At 62.3% G+C, this 16,605-nt stretch overlaps 1 protein-coding gene across 5 annotated transcripts; it reads left to right on the plus strand.

The window, feature by feature from the left end:
* Positions 1–1,074: 1,074 nt before the first annotated feature.
* On the plus strand, positions 1,075–16,473 carry EHBP1L1 (EH domain binding protein 1 like 1). Of its 5 annotated transcripts, none has more exons than XM_032414395.1 (19): positions 1,075–1,436; positions 4,074–4,131; positions 4,354–4,449; positions 4,710–4,763; positions 4,854–5,032; positions 5,113–5,255; positions 5,854–5,922; positions 6,015–6,177; positions 6,345–8,325; positions 8,785–8,942; positions 9,064–9,112; positions 9,543–10,223; positions 14,258–14,327; positions 14,449–14,504; positions 14,600–14,723; positions 14,997–15,096; positions 15,894–15,967; positions 16,065–16,179; positions 16,275–16,473. In XM_032414395.1, exons 1-19 carry the CDS (start codon positions 1,333–1,335, stop codon positions 16,372–16,374), a joined length of 4,374 nt encoding a protein of 1,457 aa, XP_032270286.1. In that variant the 5' UTR covers positions 1,075–1,332; the 3' UTR covers positions 16,375–16,473. The 5 variants fall into 5 exon arrangements, with proteins under 5 accessions (XP_032270286.1, XP_032270287.1, XP_032270289.1 ...); XM_032414396.1 differs by having other exon boundaries at positions 6,345–7,086; XM_032414398.1 differs by having other exon boundaries at positions 6,345–6,591.
* Positions 16,474–16,605: the final 132 nt, after the last annotated feature.

The raw sequence follows: 16,605 nt of genomic DNA on the forward strand, positions 1-16,605 counted from the left end.
CAACAGCGGGCACTCTTGGCAGATCAGATACCCTGTTCAAACCGAGAATCTATTAAGCACCAGGTTGCAGTCCATTCACAAATCTTGCTGAGTGCTGGCAGGGAGGGAAAGAAGCTGATGTGCTGCCCCGGGGCAGTTCTCTAACTCTGGGCCTGATACCTGCAGGTGCTCATTACCATGTCGGGCCCGCGGGTAGGCGATAAGGGCTCTAATCTAGGTGTGAACAAGGCGGCTAACGCCTGGGGCAGGCTTCTTAGGGGAGGGAGAGTAAACACGTGTGTGATGAGCGTGGGCGCGCACGCGCGCACACGCACGCACACTTTCCAGCCTGCGATAACGGATTCCGTTCAATGAGACCTCAGGAAATCAGCCAGTCTCCGTACTGAATGCTTCCCAAGATTTCATACTCTTAGTGACTGTGTAAGAGTCAGAACTATAATTATCCCTATTTAACAGAGGTAGAAACTGAGGCTCAGAGTGTTAGTACTTTGCCCAAGGTCACACACTTGTTGGAAATCAGCTGCTTGTGGGATGTTGGGACTATCTTCCCACTTGACAGCTAAGGAGTCAGGTGCCGTGCTGCCCACAGGTAGGGCCACCCAGGTTGACCCCTGACTCTGCTCCTTCCTACTTAGGTTGAGACCTGGGTGACAGCAGGAGTCTGCCACCCCAGTGTTGGCAGTTGGCCCTGGCCCAGATTCGCAGTGTGGCCCTGAGCAAGTCTGTTCTTTCTGGGGCTCTGTTTCCCCCATCTGTGAAATGGGGCCATCAGTACGTACTTCCCACGGCTGCGGGCAGGAAGGGTGGCGGCCCGGGCAGTGCTCGCCGGGGCCGCACCAAGTTGCCGGTAGTTCTCTCCCCGGCCCGCGCGTCCACACCGCCTCCGCGCGCTACGAGCAGGCGCTGCGGTCCAGGCCTTCCCCTTGGTACGCTCCCCCCCGGCCCCCCCCAACCGCGGTGGCGGTGCGAGGCCCCGGAAGCCGGGCCGCCCCGCCCCCCGCTCCCGCCCCGGCCCCGGCCTCCGCCCCCCGCCGGAGCCCCGCCCGCCTTCCGACGGGGGTGCGGCTCCAGGAAACGGCGCGCTCGCGGCTCAGCGCTCCCGCGACCCGACGCGCCCCGGACGACCCGGCGGACTCAGCGGGACCACCCGGCGGGCCCCAGCGGGGGCAGCGGGGTGATCGGCCCCGGGTCCGAGCCTCGGACATCTCCGACGGACGGGGCGGGCAGCGCGGAGAGCAGCCCGGGAGGCCATGGGGACCCAGGCCCGGACAGCGGTCGCTGGCCAGCGGGAGCCCCGAGTCTGAGAAGCCGGCGGCGGGGGCGGCGGGGGCCATGACCTCGGTGTGGAAGCGCCTGCAGCGCGTGGGCAAGCGGGCCGCCAAGTTCCAGTTTGTGGCCTGTTACCACGAGCTGGTGGTGGAGTGCACCAAGAAATGGTGAGTGGCAGGGAGGCCCGGGGGCCTCCGCAGACTCGCCGGGACCCCATGAGGCCGCTGGAGCCCGAGAGAGCCCTGCCCCCAGCCCGGTGGCCCCTTGCCCCCACCTTGGGCCCTGGACACCTTGGTGTCCCAGACACAGAGACTCAAAAATGCCTTTGCAGCTTGTGGGACCCCTGGAGGTGAGGGTGTGGGTCGCTTTTGGGGAGTGGAGGTCAGAACTTGCAGGCCTGAGCATCTGTCCGTGCCCACACCTTCCTCATGGGGCTCAGCCCTGGGGGAAGGGAGGCCTCCTGTTTTTGTGACCAGAGGGATGGTTCAGGGTAACATCAGAAAAGGGAGCAAATTCTGAGGTCTGCGGGTGGCCTGGTTGTGGCAGAAACCCCCATGGACTGCCCAGAACAAGGATGTTGCCCCCTCCTCCCTTGCCCACTTGTTGGGCCAGAGGAACCCACACACACACTTCAACCACAGTGGGTGCTGGGAGGCTGGATGTCTCCACAATGTCCTTAAAAGGGGAAACTGAGCACCGGGAGGGATGAGGAGGGAGGCAGGGATTGGGCTTAAAGGGGCCTGAGGGCCTAGAAGGCTGTGAATCTGGGAGGAGAGGGCTTGGGGAGGGCGAGGTGGCCTGGTCGGGGGGGGAGATACGTGAGAGAGAGTGCAGGACCTGGCCCCGACTGCCTCAGGGCCCCAGGGGCATCTTGTTCACATGCTCCCACCCGCAGCTGCCCGGACCCCTGCGTCACACCCTAAATATACGTGTTCGCTGGTGTCAGCTTCCCTTGGCTGGATTAGGGCACAGCTGTGGGGGCCTCACCCTCCAGGCGGGGCTAAATTTAGGCTCCCAAGAGGAAGAGCTGCGGGGGCAGGAAGGGATCATGGGGTCCAAAGGGAGGGGAGTGAGCAGGAGGCTAGGGTCCCCTGGGCAGCAGCCATATCCCCGGTTTTGACTGCGCCAGCCAGAGGGCCGTTCACTGCATCTGGTGAGGCCCAGGGAAGACCAGGGGCTGGCTAAGGTAACACAGCACAGGGCTAGGACCTGAACTCTGGCCTCTGGCTTCGGCCTTCTGCCCCAGCATCCTGGGTGAGGCCAGGGGGACGCTGGGCACGGTCCCAGAGAGCAGGCCCGGGGTGCGGGCAGTGTCAGTGCTTCTGAGTCACGGGGGTGGGCAGGGCCTCCTGGGCTTCTTAGCCGGGAGCCCAGGCTAGGAAGCTGCCCCTGCCCAGGTCTTGGCTCCCCAGGAGGGAGTGCCCAGCCTGAGTCAGGCTGCCTAGCCAGGCCCCGCCCTCTCTAGGCACCCCCTGTCTGCTTCCCCTTTCTGGGAAGGCCCCATGGCTACCCTGGCTCAGCCATCGCTGGCAGTCTGGGGTTGGGAAGGGGAGCTTGGCTGCAGGCCGGAGGGCTCTGGGCTGACCTTTGTGACCTTGCCTGGCTCCCAACCTCTCTGGGCCTCAGCATCCTCAGGGGTTGCCTGGAGAGCCATTTATCCTGGCTCAGCCTGCAGGGGGGCAGTGAGGTGGGTGGACCTAAGTGTCCTGGCATGGGGCTAGGTACAGGCAAGAAAGCCTCTTGTACTGTCCTCGGCCTCATGGTCCCCTCAACCATCCCCACCCTCCTGGGCAGCAGTTGGACCCTCTAACCCGAGAGGGCCTTCTCCCTCGCAGGCCCAGCCACGTGTCAGTTCTGTGGGGCTGGGCCCTGCCCAGGCAACTCTTCGCTCTTGCGTTATCTGTCTCTTCACAACTCTGCCTCTCCTCTGAGTCTGCCCTGGCGTATGCAGTTCAGCCTGGAGGTCACCCTCTGGAAGTCTTCCTTGATGCCCCTTGTGGGAGTCAGGGGCCCTGCAAAGCTAGAGTCCAGGGCTCGGGGTTTGAGAGGTGGGGAGCATGGCTGATTCTCAGGGCCCCTGGGCCCTGGGTGGGTGTCTAATGACAAGCTGACCCTCTGCCTCTCTGACCACCTCCCGCCCTCTGCCCCGTACTCTGACCCCGAGCCTCCCCCCAACCTCTTTGCACTTGCCATTCCTTCTTCCTTGAGCCCTCCTTCTCCAGACCCTCGCACAGCCTCTACTCAGACACCCCAACCTCAAGGAGACCCCAGTGGCTCTCTCCGATCTCCCTGAAGTCAGCTTGTTAATTTATTTTCCTCCTTGACTGGCACTCTTCCCCAACCTCTGTTGTCCTCAGCCCCTGAAGGGTCTCGCTTCTCCTTTGCTCTGCTCTGCCTTCTAAACTGGTCTGGGTTTACAGTACGCACTCCCCAAATATTTGTGAGTGAACGGCTTTGTTTTACTTCGAGTCTGTCTCTCTTGGTGTCTCTGAGTCTGTGTGTCTCTTGCAGGGTCCTTGCTGGGTTTATGTGTATCTTTCTGTCTCTGTGTGTGCCTGTTTGTCTGTACGCCTCTGTCTCTCTCACTGTCTTCATAATCCCTGCCCCACATGGGGCCTTTGCCCTTCTGCCCGGGGCCCCACCCTGCCTGAGCCGCCTCACCCTGCTCCGGGTGGCTCCAGATAAGGAGCTGTCCAGGCCCTCTCCTGGGGGAGGGGGATGTGGGCAGAAGGAAGACCCCGGAGGAGATGGAGAGGCTGGGTGGGTGGGCCTGACTGAGTAGACCCCCCTCTCCCCACCCCCAGGCAACCGGATAAGCTGGTGGTGGTATGGACCCGGCGGAACCGACGCATCTGCTCCAAGGTGGGGGAGGTTGTCAACTGGGGGGGGGTCCAGGTTGGGGGTGAGGCCAGCAGAGGGTGCAGGGAACGTGGGTGAGTGAGGACTGATGGGGGAGTGGAGTCAGGTTCAGGTTTGGATCGGAATCCACAGAAGGGAGAGAAAGATGAGGTTGAGTCTAGAGCCAAGGGCAGGGGGCGAGGGGAGAGTTGTGAGTCAGGGGAGGCCTCAGACCGCTCACTGCAGGCCCACAGCTGGCAGCCAGGCATCCAGAACCCATACCGGGGCACCGTGGTGTGGATGGTGCCGGAGAACGTGGACATCTCTGTGACCCTCTACAGGGTGAGTCCCTAGCCCTTCTGCATAGGTGGGAATGGGGGGGGGGCAATGACAGCCCAGACAGCCATGGGGGATCCCCAGTGGGTTACCCATCCAAATAGGAGAGAACAGAGGGGTGAGACCAAGAACCAAGACGTGGGTGGGGGTAGCCCAGGAGGTCTCCTTGGAGGGGGCAGCACGCATACATACCTTCCACGTGCAGTAGGAGAGACAGCACGGCCCTCACCCCAGAGCCCCAGTACTCACCAGTGTCCTTTTCCCAGGACCCTCACGTGGACCAGTACGAGGCCAAAGAATGGACATTTGTTATTGAGAATGTGAGTGGCCCGGCAGGCTGGGGCTGGGCTCCTGGGGACTCTGGGGCAGCACTGATGCCCCTGCCCCCGGCCCCTCTCCCTGGCCCACAGGAGTCCAAGGGGCAGCGGAAGGTGCTGGCCACCGCCGAGGTGGACCTGGCCCACCACGCGGGGCCCGTGCCGGCCCCAGTTGCCCTGCGGCTGCGGCTGAAGCCCAAGTCGGTGAAGGTGGTGCAAGCCGAGCTGAGCCTCACGCTCTCCGGGGTTCTGCTGCGGGAGGGCCGCGCCACGTGAGTGCCCACCCTCCTTCCTTGGCCTTGGTCTGCAACCTCTGACCCCAGCCCTCACCCCTGACCTCTGACCTCCCCAGGGACGATGACATGCAGAGTCTCGCGAGCCTCATGAGTGTGAAGCCGAGCGATGTGGGCAACCTGGACGACTTTGCTGAGAGTGACGAGGAGGAGGCTAATGGCCCGGGGACCCCGGAGGCACGGGCTCGTGTCCCCCAGCCAGGTGGGCTCACAGCCTGCCATGGATGAGATCACCAAGACCTAGGGAGGGTGGGGGATAAGCTGGGCGGGAGCCGCTCGTCCTGCGGGGAGGCGGGGGGGGGGGGGGGGGTAGGCCTGCGTGCGCATGCCCAGTTTGGGGGCTCGCTTCGGCCCAGGCACTTCCAACCTGCCCAGCAGCTCTGACTGTCCAAACTTGGCTCCTGGTCCCATGGTGGCCTGGGTCCTTAGCTGAGTCCCTCAGGCCCTCTCCTCAGCCTCAAGTGGGTGCCTGCCCAGGTCGGTACCTGCCCTGAGCTGGCTGGGCCAAAAGCACAGCGGGGAGGTGCAGTCCAGTCTCACCAGTCCTCACCACCCACCCTGGTGCTCAGCCACTAGCTTCCTCATCCCTCCCTTTGGCTTGTTAAGGCTTTGTTTCTGTCTGTCCTTGTGGTTCTCTCTCTCTCTTTCTCTGCATCGGAGGGCCTGTCTCTTCTCGCAGGCCGGGGCGGTGCCCTGAGGCTGGGGCGTTTCCCAGGTAGGCCCAAGACTCTGGTTGGGGGGAAGGGGTCAGACCTGCAGGGCCCTCCCCTGGGCTGACCTGCCCCCCATCCCCACCCCAGACCCATCTCGGGAGCTGAAGACACTTCGTGAGGAGGAGGAGGAGGGCCGGGTACAACCCCGGCAGGCAGGTGAGGCCCAGGCTGGGTTTGGGACTGGGGAGGGAACGGACCTCCAGTTTCAGGGCCCAGGCCTCAGCGCCCCACCCTTCCTTCCTCCCCAGCTGCCAGCCCTTCTAGTGCGGAGGATACCAGCCCAGCCCCTGTGAGTGCCCCTGCGCCCCCAGCCAGGGCGTCCCGGGGCCAGGGGTCAGAACCAGCTACTGTAGCAGGGGGCCAGGTGGGGCTCAAGTCCCCCAGGCCCCCGGGAACCCCACCAGAGAAGAGGTGAGCTTTGGAATGAGCCCCACCTCCATCCCCTGCCCCACTGTTAGAAAGCTGCATTCCCCTGCCAACCTGCCTTTCCAATGCCCTAGCAATCTGAAGGGTGGGGATGGGGCTGACAGTGGGGAGCCACATGGGTTCCCCAATGCTTTCTCCTGCTCTCTCCTCAGGTCCTCAAGGCAGCCAGGCCAGGATGTGGCCCCCACCCCAGCGCCTCGGCTCCGGAAAGGCTCTGATGCCCCTTGGCCCCCAGGCGCCCAAGGGGAGGATGAGGCTCCCAAAGCCTCAGGGGCTCCCCTAGCAGGAGTGGGTTCTTCTGGGGAGACCGAGGCCCAGGAAAGCCCTCAGGAAGGGACAGAGGCTCAGGGAGCCAGGCTGGGCCGAGGCACTGAGGATGGAGACTCCAGAGACTCCTTGGTAGGGCAGAAACCCAAGGTGGAGGAGGGGAGCCCTGGGGACAGGCCAGGGGCTAGAGGGGTGGACACTGAGCATGAGTCAGGAGTCCGAGAGGTGAACACGAAGAGGTCAGACAGAGCGGGGAAGGCTGAAGAGGGTTCAGAAGTGAGTCAAGTGGATGCTGAGCAGAGGTCAAAGGTGGGACGTGTGGACACTAAGGGACCAGAGGCTATAGGGGTGAGGGCTGAGGCAAGATTCAAGGAGACTCCCGAGGCTCCTCCAAGGGGCTCTCAGGGGAGGACAGGGGTCAGGGCCAGGGATGAGGCTCCCGTGATCCTGAGCACACCCGCAGCAGAGCCTACAGGGCACATCAGGCATGTTGGTGACCTTAAGGGGGCCAGGGCTGCCGCAGGCCAGGAGAGAGAGGGTGCAGCGGTGAGAGGCAGAGCCCCTGGTGTTGGGGGGACAGGCCCGGAGCTGGGTCCCTCTGTTGGAACAGCAAGCGTCAGGCCCCAGGTGAGCAGGCACCAGGGGGCCCCACCAGCAGCTGACCAGGGGGTAATGTCTAGGGATCTGGGGTTCTGGGAGGCAGAGGCTGGGGATTTGAGGGTCCTGGGAACAGAGTCAGAGGTACTGGAGATTCAGGAGACAGAGGTGGGGGGATCAGGGTTCCCAGAGATAAAGACTGGGACAACAGAAGCTGAGGTATTGGGGGCCCAGGAGACAGAGACCATAGGATCAGGGGTCCTGGACTCAGAGGCTGCTGGAATGGCAGAGTCTGAGGAACTGGGGACCCAGGAAACAGAGGCTGGGGATTCAGGATTTCTGGGGACAAAGACTAGGATGACAGAGACTGAGATATTGGGGACCCAGGAGATAGCTGGTGGTTCAGGGATACTGAGGATAGAGCCTGAGACAGCAGAATCTGAAATATGGGGGGCCCAGGAGACAGAGATGGGAGGTTCCAGGATGCCAGAGATAGAGGCTGGGAGGGCAGAGGCTGAGATATTGGGGACCCAAGAGACAAAAGTGGGGGGTTCAGGGATAAAATCTGAGATAGCAGGGACCCAGGAAACAGAGGTAGGCAGTTCAGGGGTCCCAGGATTCAAGACTGAGACAGCAGCAGCTGAGATACTGGGGACCCAGGAGCTAGCAGCTGGGGGTTCAGGGGTCCCAAGGATAGAGAATGACACAGCAGGAGCCCAGGAGACAGAGGTGGCGGTTTTAGGGCCAGAGGTTGGAATGGCAGAGGCTGAGGGCCTGGGGACTGACCAGACAGAAACTACAGTGTTAGAGGCTGAGAAGGTGAAGGCTAAGACTTTGGGGGTCCAGGAGGCAGAGACCGGGCTCGGGGGGACCCTCAAATACGAGGTTTTACAGGACTCCGTCACTAAGCATGGAGTTTTAGGGCCCCAGGGAGTAGAGGCAGAGGCAGAGACTACAGTTTTGAGGGTCCAGGAGGAGGAAGCTGGGGTTTTGGGGGTTTCAGAGGCCGAGACTGGGGCTTGGGGGGCCCCAGAAGCAGAGATGGAGGGTTTAGGGCCTCCAGAGAACAAATCCAGTGTTTTGGAGGCCCAGGAAGCAGAAGCTGGGGTCTCAGGGACTGAGAAGGGAAAAGAAGCTGAGGGAAACCTCCCAGAGGCCAGCCTGACTGAGGCGCAGGTAGCCAGCGGGGCAGGGGCCGGGGTGCTCAAGCCCTCGGGGGCCTCTTCCCCAGAGGAGCCTGAAGAGGACGGGAGGCTGCCGGGCAGCCAGGTAGGGATGGGGGCCGCCGAGGGCCCAGTCTGCTGCTTCCCACTAACCTGGGGCTGAGCTAACGGCGGCTCTGCATGGACCCACCTGGTCGACTGGGGTGTGGTGGGACAGGGGCTCAGCTTCAAGGAGCCCCCCTCACCCTCTCCTCTCTCAGGATGCCCTGGCTCCCCCATCTTGTCTTCCCTGGGCTGCATGGAGCCGGACACCCCTAAGCTGATTTTCTGGGCTGACCTTGAGGTGTGGCTGCTGGTGACCTCTGATCTTGCCTGGGGGCCACTGACCTTTTAGGTGACCTTGGTAGATAACCACAGGGCAGGAAACCCTTTTGCCTGGTCCCAAGGCTCTGGCCAGTGGTGTCTGGTGACCCCTGCAAACCCAGAGCTGGGGCTATTTTCTGCCCGAGGGGCAGAGGGTACTGTCCTATGTTCACATTCCCTGAGCCCATCCTCGTGTCCCTAGGCACCGCCTGCCCCCGTCAGCTCCAGTCAATCCCTGCTGGAGTGGTGCCAGGAAGTCACTGCTGGCTACCGTGGCGTCCGAGTCACTAACTTCACTACATCGTGGCGCAACGGCTTGGCCTTCTGTGCCATCCTGCACCGATTCTACCCAGACAAGATGTGGGCGGGGGGGGGGGGGGGGGGGGGGGGGGGGGGGGGGGGGGGGGGGGGATGAATGAGGGAGCCTCCCGGGAGGGCAGTGTGAGGCCAGCCTTGACCAATCCCCTCTCTCGCTCGGCAGTGACTATGCCTCCCTGGATCCACTCAACATCAAACAGAACAACAAGCAGGTGAGATGCGGAGGGAGCAATGCCTGGAGGGAAAGGTTCTAGAGCCAGGCGGTAGGACCACGATTTAGGGCCGGTCGGTCTTTAGGAGAGGAATCTATGGGCTGCAGGGCCCCAGCCCTGGACTTTGGAAGTTCTGCCACTTTTTACTCTCTTGGGCTTTAAATTGTTCGTTTCCCGTAGTTTAGCTTAGTTTTGTTTTAAAGCATATTTCCACCAGATGGTTTTTCCGAAACCACCCTTTGGTGTGCAGTTGCTGGGTGACGCGGGGGCGGGCCCTGCCGCTAGATCTCCCCCAATAGAAGGGGGAAGGCGTTGCTAGGCCAACCCCGGCGTGCGGCTCGCCGGGGCTCCTCGGTCGGCCCAGGGAGGGGCCGCAGCGTCGCCGGGTAACGGCCGCCGCCGCCGCTGATCCCCAGGCCACCGTTCCTAGGCCTTCGATGGCTTCGCGGCCCTGGGCGTGTCGCGGCTGCTGGAGCCGGCGGACATGGTGCTGCTGTCGGTGCCCGACAAGCTCATCGTCATGACGTACCTGTGCCAGATCCGCGCCTTCTGCACGGGGCAGGAGCTGCAGCTGGTGCAGCTGGAGGGCGGCGGCGGCGCTGGCACGTACTGTGTGGCCAGCGCCCGGCCAAGCGCGCCCGACGGCCTGGACGCCGGGGGCCTGGCGCAGCGGCTGCGCGAGCACCGGGCCGAGGCGCCGGAGGAGCCCAAGGGGCCCCAGGAGCCCGAGAACCGCGCGGACGGAGAGGCTCCCGAGGCGGCCTCCAAGGACCACGGTGCCGAGGCCGCCCAGGAGGCGCGCGCGGCGGAGGCCCCTGCCGACGGCCCCGGAGCCCGGGCGTCCGTGCCCCCGGCCGAAGGGCTGGTGAACGGGGCTGGGGCGCCGGGCGCGGGGGGCGGCGTGAGGCTGCGGCGGCCGTCGGTCAACGGGGAGGCCGGGCCGGTGCCCCCGCCCCGCGCGCACGGCTCCTTCTCCCACGTGCGCGACGCCGACCTGCTAAAGAAGAGGCGCTCGCGGCTGCGGAACAGCAACTCCTTCTCGGTGGACGACGCGGACTCGGGAGCGGCCGGAGCGGCCGGAGCGGCCAGAGCTTCCGGAGCCGCGGCTGCAGTGAGTGCCCTCCTCTGGCGCGGGGATCCGGGGGAGCGGGGCAGAGAAGCACGGGCCCGGGGGGACGGGGGTGGGCAAGGGCAGAGCTGGCCCAGGGCGGCCGCTTCAGCGCAGCGGGACTCAGCTGGACCCGGCGAGGCGCTTTCTCAGCGGAGGACCCGCGGTGCCGCGGAGGAGTCCGCTGGCGAGGTAGTGAGCTCCTGCTCTGGGGACTCGTGGAAGCCTAGGCCCCCCAGGCTCGGAGCGGCGGCCGGGGCAGGGTCTCCACCTCTGTTGCCAGCCTTGGGATATATGCTAATGGTTTTTAATGCTTGACACCCAAGTAGTAGAATCATGGGCTGGAGTAGGAAGTTCCTAGAAGGCTCCATGTTTTCAGCACTCAGCGCACTGCTCTTTATGGACTGTAAAGTGGGTTGGGGCGTTTCTTTCCCTTCAGGGGTGGACCCAGGAGCCACCATTGCCCTGTAAGCGGGGACAGAGCTTCTGTGCTCGATGGGACCATCCAGGGCCTCCCAACCCCAAGTATCTCTGACTTGGATCTTTAACTCCAGGTCCTGGAGACCCATTCTTCTCTGATAACGGGAGGATGGAGACCGTAGACCCTGCCGGGTGCCGATGTCCCCGACCCCAGCCCCTGCAGGTCTCAGGTTAGGGGCTCTCAGGCTGTCACATGGTCACTGCACTGAAGGGGAGATGGTCCCGGAGAAGGCAGGGATCTGCTCAAGGACTCAGAGCCGCTGAAGTGGCTTTCCTAGCTGGGGTTCCTTCTGCCCACTGCACCCGTCCTGCCTGCGACAGCAGGGACAGCTCTGTCAGGCCACCCAAGCCTTCAGCTGCCGGGGGATGACCCCTGAGTTCTAAAGAAGGGAAGGCACAAACTGGGACAGTCTTTCTGGAAGAAGCAGCCATGTGAGCGGGGCTGCTAAGGTGGGCAAGCTTTCCCAGATGAAAACTGAGACGGGGCGGTTCTCAAGTGGGGGGACCTGCTGCAGTAAAAGTGTGTTAGCAGGAAAGCTCAGGTTTCATTTAGGGATCTGCCTGCCATTCATCTCCCGGAAGGCCTGCAGGTGGTGATGAGGCTGGCTTGCAGAGCAGGAGCCTTGAATACAGAGTCAGAGGCACGGCATTGTGTATGAGAGATAGGGAGAGCACCGGAGGCACCCATAGGAGATGTTTGGCAGGGGTCAGACAGCCACCATGGCCGGTCTGTTGGCCTCTGGCCACAGCCTCCTTGATGTGTGTCAGCGGCTCTTTAAATCTTAAAGGGGAGGCTCCATCCTATACCTTTCTCTGCCCGAGTCCCAGCATCTGGTCCTTCCAAGCCAGGCCCCTCTCCAGCCCTTGTCCCACAGGAGATATTTGACCCATAGGCCTGGAAGGGAGTCCTCCTTTTTTTCCCCCCTAAAGATTTATTTATTTATTAGAGAGAGAGTGAGAGAAGCGGGGTGGGGGGGCAGAGGGAGAGAGAGAATCTCACGCAGACTCTGTGCTGAGCGCCAAGCCCGATGCAGGGCTCGATCCCACGACCCTGAGATCATGACCTGAGCGGAAACCAAGAGTCAGACGCTTGACCGACTGAGCCACCCAGGCGCCCCAGGACTCCTCCTTATTGGCCATTCCCATCCCCCATGCCCCGTGCATGAGGTGGGAGGAGGTCAGGCCGGTCCCTGCCCTTGGGAGCTCCCAAAGTCCTGGATGGGATGAAGTGAGGCACCTTGAAGCTGGGGTGGGGCTGAAGCAGCAGAATGAGGAGAGCAGGGTGCCTCTGCCCAGTAAGACTTCCTGGAGGAGGGGCCATACATGAGGGTGTAGAAAGGGGAATTGGGGCCAGACTTGAGGAAGTATTGGAATTCCCATCAGGGCTGGTGTGAGTAAGCTCAGTTGTTGCTGAGGTTGGGGTTTCTCCTTCACTCTCCTACCTCTGCCTGCTCTGTGGGTGGTGTGCCCACTTCTCTGTGCCTGGCCTACCCCCATGACCCTTCATCAGCTACTAACTGACTCTGCACAATGCCCCTTCCAGGGAGGAACGATTACCCCATTTTGCAGGTGGGAACATTGAGGCTCAGGGAGATGAAGAAAGAGGCAGAGGAAGTTGAGGTTCACCTGTGAATCCAGAATTCTTAAATGGTACTTTCTACTAGGCCCTGCAGTATTGACTGGCTGTGTGACCCCAGGGAAGCCATTTAACCTCTCTGTGCTCTTTCCCTGAGGATGAGAAACAAATGCATGAAAGTTCCTCACAGAGTGGCCTTGAGACACCACTTCAGGGTGCTGTCAAAAAAGGGGAACTGTGTTCTCCCCCAGATGCCTTTCTGGAGCTCTGCAACCCCCAGGTTACACAGGGCTGGACTTTCTCCCACATACAAAGACACAACCAGAGGCCCAAAGGGTATGACTGGCCCAGAGGCAACAAGCAAATTGGTGGCCAAGCTTGGGAACAAATCTTCGGATTGGATAGCCCTGGGTCCTAAGCCCGGCTCTGTATGAGCCTCATCTCTGACTTCCAGTTTCCTCATCTGTGAAATGGGGTGGTAATCACCCTTGACTCACAAGGTTGTTGGGGGAACTAAAGGAGTCAATACATGCGCAGCACCCAACGCATAAATATTTAGTCAGTGACCTTTCGTAGGTGGGCCCTGAGTGCCTCCTCTGGGCCCCACTCTGTCTGCAGGGGCTACCTCTGGGCAGGGGAGACATGGGTAACCAGCAGCCATGAGGGGGTGGGCGCTGTGATGGGGAAGGCCTGGGAAGCCATGGCGGGAGCACTGTCCAGCCTGGGGATCAGTGAGGCTTCAGGAGGTGTGACGGTCAGGAAGGGGGACAGAAAGCCGTGTGGGAGCCCGAAGGGGCCTCGAGGAAGTGGAGCTGAGCTGGGTCCTGAAGGTTGCTGATGGTAGGCAGCCCCAGATAGAGGCCAGCCCAGGCTGAGGAAGCTATTTGGGGAAGCGAAAAGTCCGTGCCTATGGCTGGGGGGTGGTGTCCGGGGCGGTTTGGGGTAGCAGGAGTTGAGGTTGGAGCTGCCACCAGGCCTTGACAACAAGGCTGGGGGCTGACAGGGGCCGGGGGAGAGTGACACCAGCAGGTGAAGGTTTTAGGAAGACCCCTCAGTTGTGACTTGAGGGTAGAGTCAGCAGGCAGGGCGTGGGTAGTGGCCGGTGAGGAGGCTGCCATCGACCCGGGCCACAGAGGATGGCACCGGAGTGGGGTATGTCCAGTGATGCCTCTCAGAGACGTGCAGGGTGGAGTGGACGGTGGGGTGGTTCAACCCCTTCTCCCCACCCTGTGACCCAGAAGGGTGGGCCAGAGCAGGAGCCCCATCAAAGGGGCTGGGCTGTCTGCGGACCTGAGCCCCCAGAGCTGCCTCTCCCAGCAGGTGGCCAGGCGAGGGGCACATTAAGGAGCAGCCCTGCCTTTCCAGGCTAAAATGGGTAGGTCCAGCCAACCTGACCTTTTCTGAGTGTTCTGTGGAGAGCACAGCAGGCTCCAGGCAGGGGCATTGATAAGGTGGGAGGGTGCCCCCTTTTGGCCAGGATATGGAGGTGCCGGCTCATGATGGCCTAGGTCTGGAGATGAGGTGCATCAGGTCAGCTCGGTGTCACGGTGTCACTGTGTGGCCCCTGGCCATGATGGAGACGCAAGCACTAGGTGATGGGAGTCGGAGGGGGCGAGGGGGGGAAGGAGAGGCCCCAGCCAGGCCCTTCTCAGCCTTTCAGCCCTGACTCTCACAAAAGCCCCTGAAGCCAGGGTCATCAGCCCAGCCCAGGGAACGAGGACTGTGAGGCTCCAAGCGTGGGAGTGGACTGGCCCAGGACCACAGGGCCAGGGAGGGTGAAGGCCGTGACCTTTGCTTGAGGAGGCACTTTCCCTAGAGGGGTGGGGGTGGAATCTGTGTAGCCGGACTGGAGAAGCAGCTGGGTGGCAGGGCGTGAGGTTGAGGGCCCGTCCTGCCCTATGTGTGCAAGAGGCTCTGGCTGGCCCCAGGGCGGGGCTGTTGGGAAATCCCTACAAGACCTCACTGGCCTCTTTCTCCACAGGAAGGCCTGAGCCCTGACCCCGGCCCTGCCCCTGGTCCACCCACAACCACAGCCCCACAGCAGCCCCCTGGTGAGTAGTTTTGCAGGACTAGCGACCCAGCTCAGCTCAGGCTGTTCACAGATCCTGAGCTGGGGAACCCCTGGGGGGCTGGTGTCAGTTGGAGGTGCTTTAGCTTGGTCTCTGTCTGCAGGTGGGAGTCCCCCATCAGAGGAGCCACCCCCAAGTCCAGGGGAAGAGGCTGGGCTGGTAAGGAGGTCTGAGGTGGGTGGAGGTGGTGGGTGGCACTTCCTAGGCGGAGCCTGGGCTGAGCCCACCCTGTCCTTTGCCCCCCTTTTTTGCAGCAAAGATTCCAGGACACAAGTCAGTATGTGTGTGCAGAGCTGCAGGCCCTGGAACAGGAGCAGAGACAGATAGATGGGCGGGCAGCCGAGGTGGAGACACAGCTGAGGAGCCTTATGGAGTCAGGTGGGGCAGGCATCTGGAGTCCACTCCCCAACACATGCTACCAGATCTGCCTAGCCCTGCAGCCCTTCCTGATCTGGGGAGGAGGTGGGAGGAGGCAAGGCTGGGGTCACTGTCCCCATTTGCAGCTGGGCAAGGGAAGCAGCTTGCTGAAGGCACACGGCTCTGGCTTCTGGGATGCCGCAAGGAAGCAAGCCCCTTCCCCACTCCCCAGCCACCCTACTCCTGCCACCTGGTTTGGGGGCAGGCCTGGTGACTGTCCTGGCCTGGTTCAAGGTGCCGACAAGCTGCAGGAGGAGGTGCTGATCCAGGAATGGTTCACATTGGTCAACAAGAAGAATGCTCTCATCCGAAGGCAGGACCAGCTGCAGCTCCTGTGAGTGCAGGCCGCCCCCGCCCAGTGCCGGCAGGCCCCGCCCAGTGCCGGCAGGCCCCGCCCAGTGCAGGCGCCAACCCCAGCCAATCCAGGGCCCGCAGGACAGGGAATCTTGGCTGCTTCGATTACCCATTACCGTTACACCGCTTTCTTCTGTCTGCAAAGATCTTTTTGGAAAAATTGTTCAGTCATCTTATTTTTTTCCCCTCAAAAGTCCTGTATAAGTTGTACACCTTTTAAATTGGTACTATTTTTATGAATCAGAAAACCAAGTCCCAGAGAAAAACGTGGTACAGGCAGGTCAGGGCTGAGTGCCCCAGTTTGACCCTGTTTATTTACAATAAGGAAAACCGAAGCCCAGGGAGATCTGAGCTGGTTTCCTAAGTGGGGTCAAACGCGACTCTGGGCCGTGATTGTTTTTCTAGTCCTGCACGATGAAGGCAGTTTTGCTTCCCTTTTGCATTTTGGATCATTTTTCAGAATAATTCTAGTCTAATACTTGCTGTTTATGAATAATGTTCATCCAAATAATCCTGCAAGCTTGTTTCTTAACTGAAAAAAAAAAAAAGGCAGTAGGGATGGGAGGAGACAATATAAACATCCAGCATTTGGAGAACAGTTGGAAGGAAGATGATTCCGCGCAGGGACGGGGGTATAGCGCTGCCCTCAGCCCAGCCCTCCCCGCCAACGGGTAATGAGGTGGGATGGGGGGGTGCAGAGAGCGGTCAGAGCCCTGGGACCCCTCCCCCTCCCGTTCCCCTCTCCCTGACCCACCTCCACCCCCTCCCCCACCCCAGCATCGAGGAGCAGGACCTGGAGCGGAGGTTCGAGCTGCTGAGCCGGGAGCTACGGGCCATGCTAGCTATCGAAGGTAGGAGATGGGACCTGGGAGATGGGGCGGGAGGGGCTGAGAGCCAGGACAGAGCAGGGGCCGGCGCCTCCTGACCCTCAGCCTCCTCCGCCCTCAGACTGGCTGAAAACGGCCGCGCAGCAGCACCGAGAGCAGCTTCTGCTCGAGGAGCTGGTGTCGCTGGTGAACCAGCGCGACGAGCTGGTCCGGGATCTGGACCACAAGGAGCGGATGTGAGTGGAGTAGGGTCCGCGCTGGGGCGAGGGGGGGGGGGGGGGGGAGACCAGGCCCGGGGCCCCGACTCCGACTTGAAGCCGTTCCCTCGCAGCGCCCTGGAGGAGGACGAGCGCCTGGAACGCGGCCTGGAGCAGCGGCGCCGCAAGCTGAGCCGGCAGCTGAGCCGGCGCGAGCGCTGTTCGCTGAGCTGAGGCCCCGCCCGCTCGCCGCTCAGGCTTTGTCGCCACCGCGCGGGGTCGCCGCCCGGGGCTGGCGCTCCGGAGGACCCGGGCCGCACGGCCGCAGCGCGCCGCTTGTGGGGGCCGCCGCCGTCCCCGCAGCGGGCGGAGGAGGGCGGCCCCTGGGGCCCGACCGGCGGGAGCGGCTGGACGGCCGTGCCGTCCGGACCGTATTTATTTGTCCTTGTGAGTGCGTGTGCGTGT

This window comes from Phoca vitulina, unplaced genomic scaffold, assembly GCF_004348235.1.
Source record: "Phoca vitulina isolate PV1807 unplaced genomic scaffold, GSC_HSeal_1.0 scaffold16, whole genome shotgun sequence".
NCBI classification, from domain to species: Eukaryota; Metazoa; Chordata; class Mammalia; order Carnivora; family Phocidae; genus Phoca; species Phoca vitulina.